At 35.1% G+C, this 18,971-nt stretch overlaps 3 protein-coding genes and 1 long non-coding RNA gene across 16 annotated transcripts in view; 2 read left to right on the forward strand and 2 right to left on the reverse strand.

The window, feature by feature from the left end:
- The window catches only part of LOC100646293 (TLD domain-containing protein 2), a 294,489-nt gene extending 288,456 nt beyond the window's left edge, over nucleotides 1-6,033 (forward strand). For all 13 annotated transcript variants that reach the window (XM_048405837.1, XM_048405838.1, XM_048405836.1 and 10 more), the window contains 3 exons: nucleotides 358-639; nucleotides 1,374-1,543; nucleotides 2,304-6,033. In XM_048405837.1, coding sequence (XP_048261794.1) covers nucleotides 358-639; nucleotides 1,374-1,543; nucleotides 2,304-2,439 — 588 coding nt within the window. In that variant the 3' untranslated portion in view covers nucleotides 2,440-6,033. The remainder of the gene's footprint in view (nucleotides 1-357; nucleotides 640-1,373; nucleotides 1,544-2,303) is intronic.
- LOC125385104 lies at nucleotides 4,342-6,756 on the reverse strand. The gene is made up of 2 exons (XR_007224073.1): nucleotides 6,188-6,756; nucleotides 4,342-6,119 (listed from the first exon to the last, which is right to left on the reverse strand). It is a non-coding gene; the product is annotated as an uncharacterized LOC125385104 (long non-coding RNA).
- A 4,267-nt stretch (nucleotides 6,757-11,023) lies between these two features.
- On the reverse strand, nucleotides 11,024-18,913 carry LOC100646060 (2-Hydroxyacid oxidase 1). Its single transcript, XM_003395391.4, has 9 exons — nucleotides 18,729-18,913; nucleotides 17,646-17,790; nucleotides 17,133-17,284; nucleotides 12,816-13,071; nucleotides 12,605-12,733; nucleotides 12,401-12,533; nucleotides 12,144-12,260; nucleotides 11,955-12,066; nucleotides 11,024-11,877 (listed from the first exon to the last, which is right to left on the reverse strand). Exons 2-9 carry the CDS (start codon nucleotides 17,780-17,782, stop codon nucleotides 11,810-11,812), a joined length of 1,104 nt encoding a protein of 367 aa, XP_003395439.1. The 5' UTR covers nucleotides 17,783-17,790; nucleotides 18,729-18,913; the 3' UTR covers nucleotides 11,024-11,809.
- Nucleotides 13,282-16,994, forward strand: LOC100646177 (N-acetylgalactosaminyltransferase 6). The gene is made up of 2 exons (XM_003395392.4): nucleotides 13,282-14,004; nucleotides 14,363-16,994. Exons 1-2 carry the CDS (start codon nucleotides 13,801-13,803, stop codon nucleotides 15,989-15,991), a joined length of 1,833 nt encoding a protein of 610 aa, XP_003395440.1. The 5' UTR covers nucleotides 13,282-13,800; the 3' UTR covers nucleotides 15,992-16,994.
- Nucleotides 18,914-18,971: the final 58 nt, after the last annotated feature.

Genomic DNA, 18,971 nt, shown 5'->3' on the forward strand with positions numbered 1-18,971 from the left:
CAATATAAGACAGTTAGCATCGCGGTGACCATTAATTGCCATGCCGTTAGAAGCTTTCCTGTATAAAAATAAGAATGAAAATTTCCCTCGTTCCATCAAACGTGTTCCATAAAACACTCTACGTTCGCCCGAAATGAAAATTTCTTTCAGAAAGCGTGTTCGTTTCAAAGATCACTTAACGATGATCCTATAGTAAGTTCACCCATTTATCTAGAAAATTCCAATAAGAAATTGCACAATTCTAAATTCGAAAACGGCGAACTCAGCGATCGATCTCGCAGATCCTGCTTCCCAAAAACAAATTTCCTGGACCGAATTGATCTTTCGAATTACTAAAATTTGAATTTAATCTTCTAGGTACTGTCTATGAGCGAAGAGCTCAGGCGAGCTCTGTACACGAACAGCGCCGTCTCCATAGACAACGATGTCATCGTTCCCGACCTGGTTGGCACTACCGAGATCCTCAGCGACGATCACAGAGAACAACTGTGCCGGCATTTGCCTGCCAGGGCGGAGGGCTACCTCTGGACCCTCGTTTTCAGTACCAGTCAACATGGATTTAGTCTAAACAGTATGTACAGGAAGATGGCCAAGATAGAGAGCCCAATCCTCTTAGTGATAGAAGACACAGAAGGCAACGTAAGTTCTAGAAGTTTACTTTGAATTTCACTCCTAGCTTCTACGTTGATTTGCTCTTCATAATATTACGTTCCTCTTTATCCCATATTTCTATCCTATTTTTTTTTTCTTTTTTTTTGTATCTTGCGTTAGTATACCACGTTAATTCTTTGAGTGTTTAGCCCGGTCATTATGTGCAAGCAACGTGTAGTATTGCTTTACGCAGTAGGATATAACCAATACATATACGTAGAATATAAATGGGAATTAATAATATCGTAATTCACGCAAAAAGTTAATAACAAACTGTCGTTTGTTGCAGAAACAGTATCTACCCGTTTGTGGAATTGACAAATTGCATTTCAAAATCTCAGTTGCTTGTTTGAAAATTCCGTAGTACATTAAAATTACATACAATTAAATGCTACTAAAGATTTGATTATTTAACTAAACGCTCGGAGGTAAAAGAAGAAAGCCAAACGCTATATTTCTTTTATCTTGTTAATATCGTTAATGTTATATTAAGACCAAACTGTACTGGTTGACAGAGTCTAGAAACTAAAGTGATAAATTATATACAGTCGCTTATAACTTTCGTTGCTTGCACGTACTCTCGTTAAGATGGCTAGAGCGTGACCGTGTCACGTGCAGAATCCGCTGCGAGAAACCTCGAGGCAGAGGATTCATTACTCATTGCACGTTATTAGTGCCGCAGCCGTGGCGTACTGTGAATCATCCTTTCCACGTGGTTACAGGTGTTTGGTGCGTTGACCTCGTGCTCTCTGCACGTGAGTGATCATTTCTATGGAACCGGCGAATCTCTTCTCTTCAAGTTCACGCCCAGATTCCAGGCGTTCCACTGGACCGGGGACAACCTCTACTTCATCAAAGGCAACAACGAAAGCCTTGCCATCGGTGCCGGAGAGTGGGTACCATTTTCTAAGTGTCTTCGATTTTTTATTGAACGAATTTTTATTTGGTCGAAACGTTAATACCGAATCAAATAGAATATGTTAATTCTGTTAGACAAATGTTTTAGCGAGGGATCACTGGAAAGAGATTAATTAGAGAGGATTATATGTTACTTATGCTAGGGTAGATTAATCTGTTATGAAACGGTGGTTTGGGAGATTGCATATGAAGGATTAATGCCTTGTTATACAAGGCTGAATTTCATTATTTGTCATTTGTCTTGGTTGCTGTTTCTGTTTCACTTTTTTGGAACTTTTACTGCAAATATTTAGTTATCGATATGGATTTTTGATTAGCAAAGAATATTTCAGGGAGGGGAACGGATAAAATTTGTAAAGCTTTGTTATGTCCTGTTATCTTAGTCTCTCCGTTGTATTCGTTCGTCCTACTTTTTAAATTTATCTTGGAATTTGCTATAACTTGTGCTATCTTCTTGCAACATCTTGCAACAATGAGAACGCGGGAATGAGTAACTTGTTTCTTTTGAAAATTGAACATCGATCGTGTATTTACCTATTGAGATTAGAAACTGATAAAAAGTGGAGTTGATCAACTGAGTTTCTAACTAGAGTGATATAATTGAGTGAACCAGAGAAGCACTGCTCATAGGCAATCTATTTATATTATTCATATCATAATGTTTCTATAATATCATTTAATTCTTTTCCATTGAAGTTCCATCAAATTAACAGATATCATTCGCTGTTTTGCAGTGGCAAGTTTGGATTGTGGCTGGACGGAGACCTATACCAAGGCAGGTCACAATCTTGTAGCACGTATGGAAACGAGCCGCTGGCACCGCGAGAAGATTTCGTGGTGAAAACGCTGGAATGTTGGGCATTCATATAGGACACAGCCTCGTACTCCGTGTCCGCGACTTCGCCCTCGCCGCAGCCTAATTTGACTTGAATTCCGAGAGAGTCTCGCGTGGAGGTTGATCGTCCCCAGAGAAAAATTATCGCACGGAGGACAATTATCAAGATTTCCAAGAGACATTTTTCCAGAGGAGATTAAAGTCGATTAACGGGATTATCGGTTAGCTCGATTACCGTCGATAGATTTTTAAACAGAGAGACCCCAGACGTATTTTGTTAAAAATCAATAGGAGATTTTTCGAGTGAAAGAGAGAGAGAGAGAGAGAGAGAGAGAGAGAGAGAGATGAAAGAATTGTAATTTTTAATGAATGGAAGGTAGAAACGTCGATGAAGAAGAGGAGGCTGCAAGAAAGAATGATGATGATGACAATGATGAAGAGATATGAGAAAAAATGTGAAGAACAAGTCCTAATATATTAAGGCAGAAATGTTGAATCAAGGACTGCGAATGACTATAACTGATAAATTTGTCGTTTTAATCGTCCTACGTTTGTTTTTCTTTTTGTTTTAAGTTGTCGTATTTATTTTATTTTTTTTATATATATACATACACGCACGCATACATGTGTTTCATTGAATGAGTCGTCGTTGCTGTCGTTAATAATTTTGATTTCACGCGATCGCATGCCGTTTGAGTAAAGGATCGAAGGATCAACCACGATGACAATGAATTTGTTATAACGATGATGATGATTATGATCGTGGTGTTGCCTTCGAACTAGTCGCGAGTATAATAATATTAATTGATAATACGTTATTGATAATGCGTTACGAAATTGATAATGCGTTATTCCGAGAGATTATGCGATCGTCGATGTGTTTTACGGTGATCGATGATAGCGAGTAAAAAGAGAGAGAATGAGATGAAAGTGTGAATGGTAATCGAGATTGAAAGGGAAAACAAATACGTCTCCACGATGGAGAGAATCGATTATGCGAGAAAGATGGAAGGAAACTACGAACCGATTGGTACGGATACATATAATAATCACATTAACATCATCATGACGGTGATGATTATACAATACCACGATACAAACACGATACTACGAGAATGCTAAACTAACCGTATTTGTTGATGTGTAGTTATTGTAGATAGATGAATGTAAATATATATATTACGAAATTGTTAAGGAAACAAAAAAATTAATTTTAACGAAGGAAAAAACACAGTATATGATACCACGCTAAAGAAAGAGAAACACACACGTTGCAGAAGACACTCTGTGTAGTTTGTCTCATGTATATCCCGAAGGACACACATTAATTAAATATATATATATATATGTACACGAAACACACACATACGATTCGAAGAAGATCGTGCAACATACACCACTGAATCGAATCGATACGATGATACTCTGGATGTAAAACGATCCTAGGATCTGCGAGCAAAAGTAGCTTTAGAAGAGAACGAAGAAGGAGAAGATAAGTTTGTACTGATCTTACGCTGATACATGCGACTGCCACAATGTTACAGTGATAAAGATCGTAAAAGAGATTAGAAAACACGATACCGATTATATTGTTGACACGATGGAAGGCGAACCAGAAATTGTAGAAATACGCGAATTAGAAGTTCAGAGCAGCGCGTTCGCTTCTTGTGTCTCGAGTGACCACAACGAACACACACGCCTGTGCCTCGCTTCGCTCTCTTTCTCTCCCTCTGCTATAGAGCACACACAGTTAACATGACATTATAGTATCTCACTTTAAACTTTATACAAAAGTAAGATCTACAGATCAGAGCCGAAGGAAAAAAAGCTTGTTGTTGCAACGACGCTCTTATGCTTTACTTCATGAGAGCGTCACGCAAAACTCAGACAATAAAGAGGAGTCTCGCCGTGGTATCGATCTCTTTTTCGTTACGCACTCTAGTAACATCGTTTGTAACTTTCTCGTTCGACGAATGAACCAAAATATACATTGTTCGCTATTGCCAGTGAACCGACACGATTTAACAACTGTATCAAGAAAATTTATAGTAGCTTTTTCTATGATTCGTTTGAAGGACAGGAAGAATTTTGCAACATATCGTACTATAAAATTTTCTATACTGCGTTTAACTTTTCGCTCGGCTCTGAAGATCAGCGAATGGATGTCAATCGTAAAACACACACAAACACACACGACCAGAAAAATAAAACTGTTCGAGCTTATAGGTCTCTTTACTACTGTGAATTAATTAGAACCGATAGACTGTCGCGAGAGAACCCACCGTTTCTACCGCTTTTTAAACGTGCATTTTTTGTTTAAGGACGAGAGGAGAATAATAGATATTAAGCGCTGTTTAGCAGTAAAATAGAAACACGCTGCGTTAGAAGATATCGATCGAACATCAGACGTAGGTTTTTATAATCGATTATGTAAATTGATTTGTTTCGGAGTCGGTCCAAGAATGTGTGAAACGACGACGTCTGGTAGCGAATTCCAGTTTGTTCTATTACGAAAAGAATTCTGTAGCGGTTTCATAATGAGACAAAGAAGGAGGAGAAGAAATTGAGACACCATTTTGTACCATAGCGGGAGTACCAATTGCCATTCCTTTCAATTTATTAGGAACAGTTCCCGACTCTCATGATGTTTCTACGATTTTCGATCTTCCATAGAGTACTGCATTTTTAAAAACATTTATTATTTAACATCATAACAGAATCGTTACGTTAAAATGATTCGAGTTAATCGGTAGCAAGCGATCTTGTTCGATTTATGAAAGAAGGCTTAAAAAACAGCACGACGAGACGTTATAGTAGAAACACAACTTATAGTATAGTTATTTCAAATTACGTTTACTACCGACGTGGATCGTTAGATTGAATTGTTGAAAACGGGCTAGAAGATTGTAAAAACGAGTGGAAATAGAGGAGAAGCGAGAATTGTAAACTTGAACGAGCGTATTTCCGTGCACTGGTTATGAAACGCACTTTATCAAATAAAGACAAATAGAGCGAAAACAATCGTCGCTTCAAACGGAAAAAAAATCTTATAGAGCACGGTTTCAAGTAGTAAAAGTGGGAGAAACGCATCTAAAAGGAAAAGGCGAAAAGGACGCAGCTATAGAAAGCACAAAAACTATGTGTATTCAAATTGCGTGTAGCTATCTATCAGCTTCGTTAGGACTAGTTGTCAAGTACATAGTACACGATCATAGGTTGTCTAAGACATATAAAGTTCTAGCGTCTATAGGCATTACTCTCTTGTGATACTAACGAGTTATAAAGGAACGAAGATACAAAAGATGGTAAAACAAAGTTCGGTTCGAGTGTGTCACTTTCTTTCGTGGCAGGGGAAAAAGGCCGTTGTAGATGGAAATTCTGATAATAATGTATAATATATGTACATCAGCCAGGACAATACGAATTTACATAGAACGCGAGAGCAAACACGGAGGAAAAAGAAGAATGGGAGGCATAGAGAAGCGAAGTGTGCTCGATCGTGGCAAATTTGTCTCTTTCTTTTCTGTTTGAGAAGGACTCAAGACCCTCGCCTCTAGATGCCGAAGATCCATGGTATAAATGTAATATTGTAACGTGAAATAAAAGAAGATGATGTGTGTCTGAGAAAATATACGTTTTTCTCTTTTGTTTTCGTTCATTTTGTTCCTTCTTTTTCTTTTGTCATTGGCGACTGGAATGAATTCTTGCGAGAACCCTACAGAAGAAAATCATTTATATTTTTAGTTTTATAATTTCTCTTTATTTACTATAATTTCGTCTTACGCAAAATTGTTGAGGCGCGTGAAACATAACCTAAGAACCACTTCTAAGTTTCCTTGGTAGTATTTTTTCAGACAAATACTCTTTAAAATCATCGGAGGGTCATCTGTTGAAATTAATTTATTTGTAACTTCGTCTCTTGGTTCTCTAGAATTGGTCAGAAATTGGCGATTTCTTCAAATGCTATCAGAATTTCTCGATACCTTTCGGGAGAAGGTTTATCGTAGAAAACGAAATGTGAACTGCCCGGAAGAATTCTTGTTCTTCCGTCGATACGAACTTTATCAATCTTCAGAAACATTCTTTGCACATTGTAGGTGTGGTCCCCTGATCCGAAATACATATACACTACTGCCTTCACCGAAGAAACCGTAAATTAAGCGTTCCCTATGTAAGGTCGAGAGATTCTAATCTTCGGATGATGATATTCTTTTTCTTGTACGACCGGTTGCCATGTATTTGCGCGCCAACTCAATCGTTACCTCGAAAAGGAAGTGAATCGATACATCTCTTACGATAAATACAAGGATCTGGTTATTAACTGAGATGAATAATAGCTTGAGCACAGTAAAACCGATATCTTTCACTGTCAGATTTTATATCTAGAAATAAAAACTCTTTTATTTCGCTAGTTTGGAATTTTAAAATTCAATGCTTACGTAAAAATTTCTTGACGCGCTAAAGTAAAAATTGAAAGAAAGAGATAATGACAAAGATGAAAGATTACATTCTATCGTATCAATATGAAATTATTATCGATTACTAATCAAAGAACAACATTGAACAGAAATTTTATATGTAGCGATTTATTTGGCGATAATGTACAACGATGAATTCTGACAGTGAAGAGATACGAATAGATCTCCCGCCAAAGAATCGATTGTTAATTGACAATTCGAAAGGAAAATCACGATATATTGGGTTCGTAACTAAGTGATTGCGGATTTTATCAATACCACCTAATGACAGAAATCCGCAATCACTTAGTTGCCAAACCAATATTATCTCACTCATGGACACGTAGAATACGAAAGCTGAATAGCTCGCTGTATTAACCATAGAGGAAGAATCGAATAATTAAGCGTTCTAGCTTTCTACGTTCGTGTACGAGTTGCATTTCGTAGCGAAAGTAGAGAGAGGAAGAGTAAGGAGAAACTCTGTTGCAACCAGAGCGAAGAACAAGCAACTAAAAGTAACTAAATAAATAACAAGCTCACACGAGAAATCGTACCCGTAATAATCGCAGAAATATATGTATCTATAATCGTAGTTAATTAGTGGACGTTTAGCGAATTAAACAAAAAGAGAAACAACAACACTCGTTACAAACGACAAGAATGAACGAGCAAATGTAAGATGGTGGATTAGGGCAACAATTTCTGTTAGAAACGAAAAAGGACTTTTCTTGGTATACACGTTGTCAATTAGATTCAGACTGACCGCAGGGATTGAACATGCATTAACAAAATGGAAAAGAAACAAAAAAAAAAAAAAAAAAAGAAAAAAAATATATAAATCGTAAAACAACAATTCGATGTTCTTCGATGTTTAGTTAGATATTGTTGTCGTCGTTGTTAACGATCGTTACCGAGGTACGATCCTGCCTCTCCAGGATGGGGTAGCGTGAAGAAACTCTTCGGAAGACTTTAAAGAAGGACAAAAAAAGAAAGAATTATAATAAAAAAGAAGACAGAGATTGCGATAAAAAGCTCAAACGTAAGAGGAATCGGAGGAATATCAATAACATTTTGATAATTTCACAACTAATTGTAAGAATTGGTAATTACGTATTTCTAGTCCGGTTCTAATCAAATTTTATCGATCGTCAAAGAGAATCGGATCTTCACGCTATGTCCTTGAACAGTAGTCTGTTTTATACATGTAAGCAGTAAACAGAGACGAAAATTCATAGAGAGAAACACAAAGAGTTGTTCTTATCTTGCGTCTATCACGATTGAATTTGTTTCAACGCCGGTTTTTAATTAGTTACTCGTGTTTCGACATGATCTACGACGAAATGAAAAGTAGTCGATCGATTCTTCGTATAAATGTAGATTAAACTAGAGAGGATCGCTTATCTTTCTAATCACTATATTAAGCTCATATGTTTACACGTTAAATACACGTGCGCCTAAACAGGGCACTGTGATATACGGCTTACATTACGGAAAGTTTAATGCGTTGCTATTTATTTGCCATTCTCGCTGATAACTCGATGTACACGTTCTAAATATTTTTCGAATCAGTGAGAAATTTTAGTAATTTCTGACTACATATTCAAAGTCTTATAATCCAACGAAATTAGTTACAAGATAAGTGTTTTGTTTTGTTACTATATCGCGATAACAGAATCGGCGACGTTATTGTCAGCTTTAGCAAGAATTCATAAGAATTCGTTAGAATTTTAAAAACGAGAAAATATCGTTTTGTGGATGACATGTTATTGGACGTTTATTTTTTCTTATCGTTTTTCAACGAAGAATCGTCGGCTAATTAATACTATCGTAAATTACGATGTATTTTATAATTGCGATTATATATCTTCTAACTTCGTTTATTCTTATCCCCTTTCAGAGTACTTGAAGATATTGTCATACGATGACGAGAAAATTTCATTACGCATCGTATATTTCATTAATTCTTTTCTTTTGTTTTGTTATCATTTCGTTATACTTAAGCGTTATACTATAAGCCGCTTATAGGCCAAGCTGGTCAATTGCGAAATTTTCGATTACTTTGCTTACATATATCGTACATGTGATTATTGTTCAATTAAAAAAAGAGGAAACAAACGAGAAAGATGGCAGATAAATAAGTCTAAGATATTTAAGGTGAATTTTAAAAAACAACGTGTGTAACCTCTAGAGATCAAAGTTGCAATGTTCTCTCTTATTTTATGAGATTATTGATCTCTTATTTTATTGATCATCATGGCATTTGAGCGGCTTATGTATCATTCGTATAATTTGAAAAACGTTCTACGTTTCTAATATATACTTTTTCTCTCTTTTTCCGTATTTTCGATTAAGGTAGATTAAAAGAAAACGCACGACCCATGAGCAAATCACACCAAGCAGTAATTGTACCACGTCTCACTCGCAAACACGATATACGTATAAGACTCGAATTTCCTCCGTGTAAACTGCGCAAAAGATATTCTAAAAACATTTTTACACTGTCGCGCTTCGTCACCGAATCGAAAAGCCATTCATCCCCGCGATTTCTCCAGAGGGAAATTGTCTTTCCGATCGATCGGTCGACGGTTCGGTTATCGGATCGTTTTCGTCGATCCAAATAACCGTGATCCGACCGATCGAGATAGAAAGAGACAACGGAAATAAAAAGGGAAGTTGTTCCTTTGTACTTGATACATTTTCGTTCAAGATATCGAGCAACGACGTTATTCTCTGATCACCGAATTTTTGCATCGAGAGGCCGAGAAGAGAAAATATATCAGTCACGTTAGAGCAACCACATCGTTCCATCAAGTTCGGTTATTAAGAGAGAAGAGCGAAAAAAAAGAGAAGAATAAGAATCATCCAGTCTGTCACTGACAGTTGAAAAGCTTTCGAGAAGCTTAAGAATATCGAAAGGAAATAAAATATATCCTCTCCTGGTTTAAAAGATGTTTCATGTTTCCAGTTTCGAGCCCTTACTCGAAGGAAAACGAGTCCTTACTCGAGAGTCAGGAAATCGCGAAATCAAAAAAAAAAAGAAAAAAGAAAAAGGAGAAAGAGAAAAGAGAAAAAAAGGATCGGAGCGATAGGGGAGACGAAGGCCCTCTCGAAACACACATAACTCTCTGGACCAATGAATTTTACACTAACTTACTAATGTACTGTCGCCTAAATCGCCACTTTATCATGAAAGTAAGTTTCTCCGCCGCGTCTGGATTCCTTGAGAGACGCCATTCGACAAGAATTCGAACGATCATTCTTCACGAGGTTCTCACGAGCAGTAAAATATACCGCTGAAAATTTACAAACAAACACACTGTGTGTCTATAGTAATCGTATATTAGCCAATTGTATACCGTGTATGCGGGATTGATATCGTCAAATAATGTAAGATTGATCGAAGCAGATAAAGGAAAAAAAGAAAACGGAGGATGCATGTTTGCGAGATGTCGATTTATAAAAGAATAGATCTTATCGCATATGAATCGTTAATTGAAATATACCACGAGACAGATTAGCGAATTTTATTTTCTGTCGAATGAACTCTGTTTGAGGAACAGTGGTCATTTTTAAAAATTCCGTTCTTATCTAAAAGATAGTGATTATCATAAAGATAACGATAATTGTCGAACGTTGTTATATTTTTATAAAATCGTTGATCTATATCCCAAAATATGTATGTAATCGCAAACGTGTCTCCTCTGTTCAAGAAACCGCTTGTAGAAACGAAAACGGTGAAGAAAGGCGAATGTTCGTGTGTATGCATGTATATAACGTATATATATACAGTACACAGACAGGAGGCGTGCATGTGTGTATATATACTATCAAACACGTGTACATTGCGTATACATACTAATACATAAAGTAAAAGTTTAGCGTCGCAGCGTGCATACTCAACAAACAGAAAAACCTGTAGCGAACGAGGCCACTATACATATATACATAAATATACATATACATATATATTATAAATATATACATAAATTATAAATATATACATACGAGTAACGATTAATTGTAACGTTGTAAAGCTGTGAGTAAACAAAAAAAAAAATTATAAAAAACAAAAGAATTACGAATGTAATGATGGCACCAGAGTTACTAAACCGAGATAGAAAATACGGGAAAGATAAAGGGGGATTTATTTTTTTGCCAAGAGAATTTGCCTCTCCCGGTATGCGATGTGGTATGGATTAAGAAAAAGAAAGAGATGCAATAAAAAAAGAGAGTATTTTGCGAATTGAACAGAGAGCGATGCAAGTACTTTGTTGCATGTTTTGTGCGTTATATATATATAATATCGACGTCAAAATAGTCAATCTTGTTCCGTTTGCAAAGGAGCTGCGGATCACCTCTGAATGCGTCTGTGCGTACGTACGCTTCGTGAATTGTGATATGTGTGCCGCACACGCGCATATATGTATACACAGATGAATATACAAGAGATATTCAATAAAACGCAGATATTGTGAAGAAAAAATTCTAGTGTTATTTTTCCATTAATATACGTACATTTATATTTTTGTCTTTTATTGTACATTGTTATTATCTTGTATTGTACATCATTCACTTAAAAGAAAAATCAATCAACTTAAAACATATTTATTATTATGAATGTGATAATATCCTAATGCTTTTAAAATATTCTTGAAGTTACTGTTATACTCGTTATGAAACATATCGTATAATCTAAACTATTCCTCACGTTATCTTTAAGCCTAATCTTATGATAATCTTGAATGTCACGTACGCCGAAATCAACATTATCTTTAAAACAACTTATTATAATTACAGTAAAAATCCATTTATACGATTCGGTACAAGACGTATCGGATAGCAATCAGTCGAATAATAGAAATCCACTAATTCCTCTTTCGAGTTCGACTAAACAGACTTTCGATAACTGGGATTCTATTGTATATCAATTTTACGTCATGTCTTTCTACTACAAATGGCTATAGTAAGATTCGTGTTGAACCATATCTTTCTTAACGTCTTGAACAGTAGCACAGCCTGCAAATTGATTTCCAAATATTTATAAAATTGTCCATAATAGTATTGAAATTTCATGAAAGTGGCTTTAATCGTACCTGTCAACGCAAATGTAACATCAATTTCTTTCCTGAAGACTTCAAGAACTGCCCTTGCACCTTCCTCACCGCCGTAAGACAAACCCCACAGCATAGGTCGGGCAACAAAAACCTACAAATCATGCAAAAATAAGAATTTAACGATTGTAGGATTTACATGATTTATATTGCAATTTGATATATAGTTACCATTTTAGCACCCAGAGCAAGTGCCTTGAAAACATCAATTCCCTGCCTCACACCTCCATCCATATAGATCTCTATTCTGCCGTTTACAACTTCCGCTATTTCTGACAATGCCTCAATCTACAAATCATACATTATTTTTATTATTTCAGTATTATTATTAACTATCGTTATCTTTAAGCATTTGATTTTATTTATAATTCTACAATATTATAATACAACGTCAAAAGATACACTTTATAAAAAAATAAATAACAAACCGTTGCTGGAAGAGTGTCAACTTGTCGGGCGCCGTGATTTGAAACGATGATTGCTGATACTCCACTTTCAATGGCTAACAGTGCATCTTGTGGGGTAAGAACTCCCTTTAAAACGATCGGCAGCTTTGTAATACTGCGGGGAATAAATTGAATTAGTACGTCTCCTAACTTTTACAATTGCAAATCATGAAACTTCCTAATAACCTTTTCAGCCATTTGATGTCTTCCCAGGTCAAGGAAGCATCAAACAAGTTCATAACGTATTCGCTCAAACCAGAGCCACTCTTGGCATTGTTTATTTTACTGGATAACTCTCCCTCAAAATTACCTAATCTGAAAATATATTTTCATATTTTATTGTACAATTATATTTTATATATGTTAAAATCTTATTATGGTATGGTATAATAAATACCTCAGATGAGTTGGAAGAGAAAATTTGTTCCTAATATCAGCACGTCTATCACCGAACAGTGGTGCATCGACAGTAAGGACGAGAGCTTTAAAACCAGCGCGCTCTGCTCGCGAAACTAAATTTAGAGTAACATTACGGTCGTTGTATATATACAGTTGGAACCACTTTATTGCCTTTGGCGCAGCTTCTGCGACTTCCTCAATACTACTTGTTGATATCGTTGAGAGTATGTAGATCGTACCTGCTTCCTGGGCAGCTAGAAATAAACATTTTAATTCGGTTTAATTTCTCACACACTTACACACTTAACATTCGAAAAACTTTTAAATTACATTTAAATTAAATTTCTTACAATTTTATTAGAATAAACATATGTTCTATCTAACGTGTTTCCTATTGAAATTTTTGCCCTTTTCACTAAGATTAAATTATGCTTAGAGAGTGTTACAATTTTAATATCAAACAATTGACGTTAATACGTTGGCCTCACGGTGGTCATCGGTGATCTATATTACAAAAATCTTTTAGATGATTAAGATAAGATAAATTTTACAGACTAAAATGTTCTTTTTCAATTTGGATGAGTTATCAGAGAAAAAGTTCGTAAACACGATATAATTAGATAAAATGAAATGTTATATATTTCAGTGTACTTCGAAAATTCGCGTGACAGTCAACATGTTAGAGATATAAATGAGCGATCTACTGCAGGATATATGTTTTCAAATGTATCGAATGCATTCGGTCATCGAGAACTGCTTCGATCCTGAAGGATCGATCCTCAGTCGACGCGTGGCAACCGTGTCTACTCCATGTGTTTTATCACAAAAATTTATCCAACACTAACATCTCACATCGAAGATAGCAACTGATAAGCTGTAAGCAGTTGCATACATATGAGGTTAGTTTCGTGTAGATAGTTCACGAAGCCAGTGGCTGGCAGCGGGATTTCACAAGTGTCATCACGCGACATGAGTGTATCACGATGATGAGAAGGAATGTTGTGAGCCTGATAAAGTTCTTCCTTCTGGCGGTTCTCACCGTGTTCCTAACCGTCGTCATATTCCGCTATGTACGTACGTCACCTAACCATGAAATCGTGACACCAGTTACCGCATTGGTGGGCATCGAAGGTGACAGTCAGAAAAATTTCGTCGATTCTAGGCAGAATCTCAACCATTTTTATCAGGTATGGGTTAAAGACCTACTCATTATTGGCAAGGCTGATGCAAGTAAAACAGGTTTAGCAATAGCTTAGCCTTCTACATTCCATGCAGTAGCGTACATCACTTTCGTCAACCCCGATGCAAATTATATTATTTTATATTAATGTTAGAACTACCAATAATTAAAGTATAAGGTTTGTATATCAAAGAAATCAATTTGAAAGATATATAATGCAAGGAAACAAACAAATATCACAGGAAATATACAGTTGTAAATTCATAAAATTTCTATGAAGAAGGCTATTTCGATTAGTCTGGTAGTTCTAGTCTAAAGATGGAATTTAGTTCCACAATATAATGTTTGAATAAAATTTTTAACAGGATTTGGATGAAAAGATAGACTGGCATGATTATAAGACAATTGAAGAAGACAAGAAGAGAACTGGTATAGGTGAACATGGAAAGCCAGCATTTCTATCACCATCTCTCGATGCATTGAAGGAAAAGTTGTATCAGGTAAATGGTTTTAATGCTGCGCTCAGCGATGAAATCTCAATGAATCGCTCAGTACCTGACATTAGGCATCCAGACTGTAAGAAGAAGAAATATTTAAAAAATCTTGATTCAGTTTCTGTGATAGTTTCCTTCCATAATGAACATTTTAGCACTCTAATGCGAACTTGTTGGAGTGTGATTAATCGTTCACCAGCGTTTCTCCTCAAGGAAATAATATTGGTAGATGATGCTAGTACCAAGGCAGAATTGAAAAAGCCTTTAGAGGATTATATAACCGAACGCTTCACAAAAGTGAAACTTGTAAGACTAGAGGAGCGTTCTGGTTTAATTAAAGGTCGTTTAGCTGGAGCAAAGATTGCAAAAGCAAAAGTACTTGTATTTTTGGATTCTCATAGTGAAGCAAATATCAATTGGTTACCACCATTGCTAGAACCCATTGCACAGGATTACAAAACTTGTGTGTGTCCTTTTATTGATGTGATAGCTTATGAGACTTTTGAATACAGAGCTCAAGATGAGGGTGCAAGAGGAGCTTTTGACTGGGAATTGTATTACAAACGGTTGCCATTGCTACCTGAAGATCTTCAAAATCCAACAGAGCCATTTAAAAGTCCAGTAATGGCAGGTGGCCTGTTTGCCATTAGTGCAAAATTCTTTTGGGAACTAGGTGGATATGATCCAGAATTAGATATATGGGGAGGTGAACAGTATGAGCTATCATTTAAGATATGGCAATGTGGAGGTCAAATGTACGATGCCCCTTGTTCAAGAGTAGGTCATATTTATAGAAAGTTCCCACCTTTCCCTAATCCAGGAAAGGGAGACTTTTTGGGAAAGAATTATAAGAGAGTAGCAGAAGTATGGATGGATGAATATGCAGAATATATCTATACAAGACGTCCGCATTTGAGGTCGTTGAATCCTGGAAACTTAAAAGAGCAAAGAGATTTGAGAGCTAGATTACATTGTAAACCATTCAAATGGTTTATGGAAAACATAGCTTTCGATCTTGTTGATGTGTACCCTCCTATCGAGCCTGATGACTTTGCATCTGGAGAAATTCGTAATATGGGTGTGCCAGAACTATGCCTAGACTCAAAAAAGCGAAAAAAGGATGAACTTGTTGTAGTTGATACCTGCATAAAGGATAATCCCAAAATTATAGGAGAACAAGAATTCAAATTGACTTGGCATAAAGACATTAGGCCAAAGGATCGTACAGAATGTTTGGATGTCTCTAGAGGAGGTGCAAAGGCTCCAGTCACTTTGTATCCTTGCCACGGAGGCCAAGGAAATCAATTATGGCGTTACAACGTTGAAAAACAATGGCTGATGCACGGTTATACGTCGAGGTGCTTAGACACGGATCCAGCAAGCAAAAAAGTCTTTGCAGCGAAATGTGATTCGTCTTCTGCTACGCAAAAGTGGAGAATCGAGAAAGTAAATATGAAAGCTATTAATAACTGGGATAACGTGGGACCCAAACGACATTAATTCCTTTGCCTTTTATTGCCGTAACTTTTTTAGTCTCTAAGCGTCTGATGTTTAATTATATGTATGTGTACATAAACTTATGTTCCATTTTTATTGACTAGTCATCTAAAATCGTAATATTTGAGTTCGGTTTGTATCTATCAAAATACGAATTTTAAGATTTGCGAATTTTATTTATATAATACAATACGATGATAATATTACTCTTTTTTTTAAAGCAGTCCTTACAGTATTTCCATGGTAACGCATTTCTTGACGCATTTCTATCACTGTAAATATTGTACGAACCCTCTGTTGTGCCTTAAACATATAGCTGCATAGAATATATACGAGTATATCTCATAATTATAATGATTACTTTATAAAGTAACTTCGCTTCAAAGCTCAATTTTTATCTATTATGGATTATTTTTTATTAATACAGTATATATTTAAGGGTTACAAACGGACTGATCGACAGAAAAAATTTCTTTATTGCCAAATTTTTCAAAGAGTTAATTAAGTTCTTTCGACTGAAATAGAATATACTCTTATAATGTATGACCGAACCGGCAGACGAATGAACTGTTTCTTGTACAATTATGAAATAAAAAATTCTACAATCGAAACACGGCTAAGCAATAATAAGTGACTTTTTTAAACAAATGACAATGCCTGCAACATATCATCTTATTGCATATATAATGAATTACCGAACATTTAACTTTTTATACAATCTAATGCGATTTTCTATACATATATATTTGTACCTAAATAATGAAAAGACAACAATTTAATTTCTGTACAGACTCGAATAAATTAAAACAAACAAAATAATTATCTATTTTATAGGAAATCATGTACTTGTTTATTCAATTTTACCGTGCTCTACGTTGTAACATTTTACAAACATGAAAAGTTCAAATGTGATCGTCGCTGACTAACCGAACCCAACACGTGTTTGTGATTGCAACTATTTTTGTAAAATATTTGCATAAGTTAATAAACATTTTTACTAAATCTATATATGTTATGTAATGAATGTGTTTGGTATTTACAGATTAAATATACGTATCCATATAAGATACCAAGATTATTAAAAAAACAAGAAAAATAGGGAAACTCACAGTGAGACATTATCATAATTAATATTAAAATTTACCTCTTGCATTTGCACATTCACCCTCAGGATGCGCCATACGTTGCATAGCTGCTGGTGCGACTCCCAATGGCATCGAGATTTCTTCACCTAGAATCCTGGTGCTTAAGTCCCTCTTGGCAACATTTCTTAGAAATCTTGGTCTTATCCTGTATCTGTAAAATGTTACAATTTTTTTTAATTAAAAAGATTAGAGAATAGATTAAATCTAAGAGCTCGTATTCTTTTGGTTGAGCAATTGGTAGTTTAGATTAATTTTATAATGAATTTAAAAATTTTCATTGTTTACTTCATTGTTTAATTTCATTGTTCAATTAGTTCTACTAGATGTTTCATAAAATAGAGGATCTTTAAATTTTTACAGAAAGTGTTCAAATTATACGAACAATATCAAGACTGAAAGAGTAGAGTTTCGATTTTATAATCATTCCTTTTTATACAGTCTTAATAGTAATATAAATTAACTGTTCCGCATTTAAATTTACTTTTAACGATAAACTATTATTTTTTAAATACCTTTTGAAAGCATCCTTATTTAGCTGTAAACTGAACTGCTCGCCCGCCCCAGAGTTGTAATAATCTCTGACAGAAGGTGTTAAATGCGTGCTAGCATATTTCTCGAAATCCTCAATACAGATCATTTTTTGAGCCATGGTGTCTTCTGAAACCGGATGCGAAATTAATTTTGCATTTAACAAGTCCGGTATGTTCAATATAATTTACAATATACAATGATTCCCGGAAATATTTAAACTCTTGCCACTTTTGTGTATATATTGTACATATGTGTGTTGTAAATTAAATAAGACATTTAATTAGACATTAATAAGACATTTTGGAATTTCATTAATACTGTACCTTGAAAAATTATGAAACTAATCTAAAAATATATATAGAAGTTACAGGTTATTCGTTGCAAACATGTATTCAGTAAAAAATTAGTACATATTATAAATCGTTATAAGGTAAAGGTGGTCTCACTGAATTATTAATAATTTTATTATCGCGATGATGGCGATTATTAATGAATTATTAATATAATGAATAATTGATCGTTCAAGTACTTTGGTGATCTCTGCGAAATTCATATTTGCACCAAATACTTCGTGGCTTCTGTATGTACATTTCTCGATTTCTTTTAAATTTTAATAATGTAGTTATGATGGTTGAATCTCATTACAGTATTCAAACAATTTCAAAATGTTTCGAAACACGTATAATATATTCATTTCGCATGTAATATTTTGTAATTATGTAATGTAATTTCGCATGTAAAATTCACAGGAAATTTCTATAAATGTTCGAATATTTTCGTGAGCTACTGTAATTCACCGTACACACATATAGAGTACGAATTTTCATGCATATACAGGAAATTTTAAAGTGCGAAAAATATATGATACTTAGTTAAATACCCGTTATAATTTTTAATTAATTAATCTTCAATCAATTCATTCATTTTAATTTCATTAATTTTCAATTTTAAGTAAAACGATTCTCTATTTTACTTCTATTTATCTATATGGCGTCCATAAAATATAAATTTGCAGAAAAATCCGCACTCTGTACATATAATTTACAAGACTTCAGACAAATTACCGTTTCGTACGTTGAAAGTACTGATTTCTAACAAACTATTAACGTGACACTCGCGCGAACCCAGAGATACGAAGAAACTGCCCGAGTCGGAAGAGCGCCGCGCAATTTATGCACGATAGATCAATTTCTATTTTGCAGCGGATCACTCAGTGATTTGGTCGATTTCCCAGCAAGGAAAACATATGATTAAATGACTTCCATAGTCTCCACGATAACTCCTATTGCCAAGATAACCTCGGGAGA

This window comes from Bombus terrestris, chromosome 5, assembly GCF_910591885.1.
Source record: "Bombus terrestris chromosome 5, iyBomTerr1.2, whole genome shotgun sequence".
In the NCBI taxonomy this organism is placed as follows: Eukaryota; Metazoa; Arthropoda; class Insecta; order Hymenoptera; family Apidae; genus Bombus; species Bombus terrestris.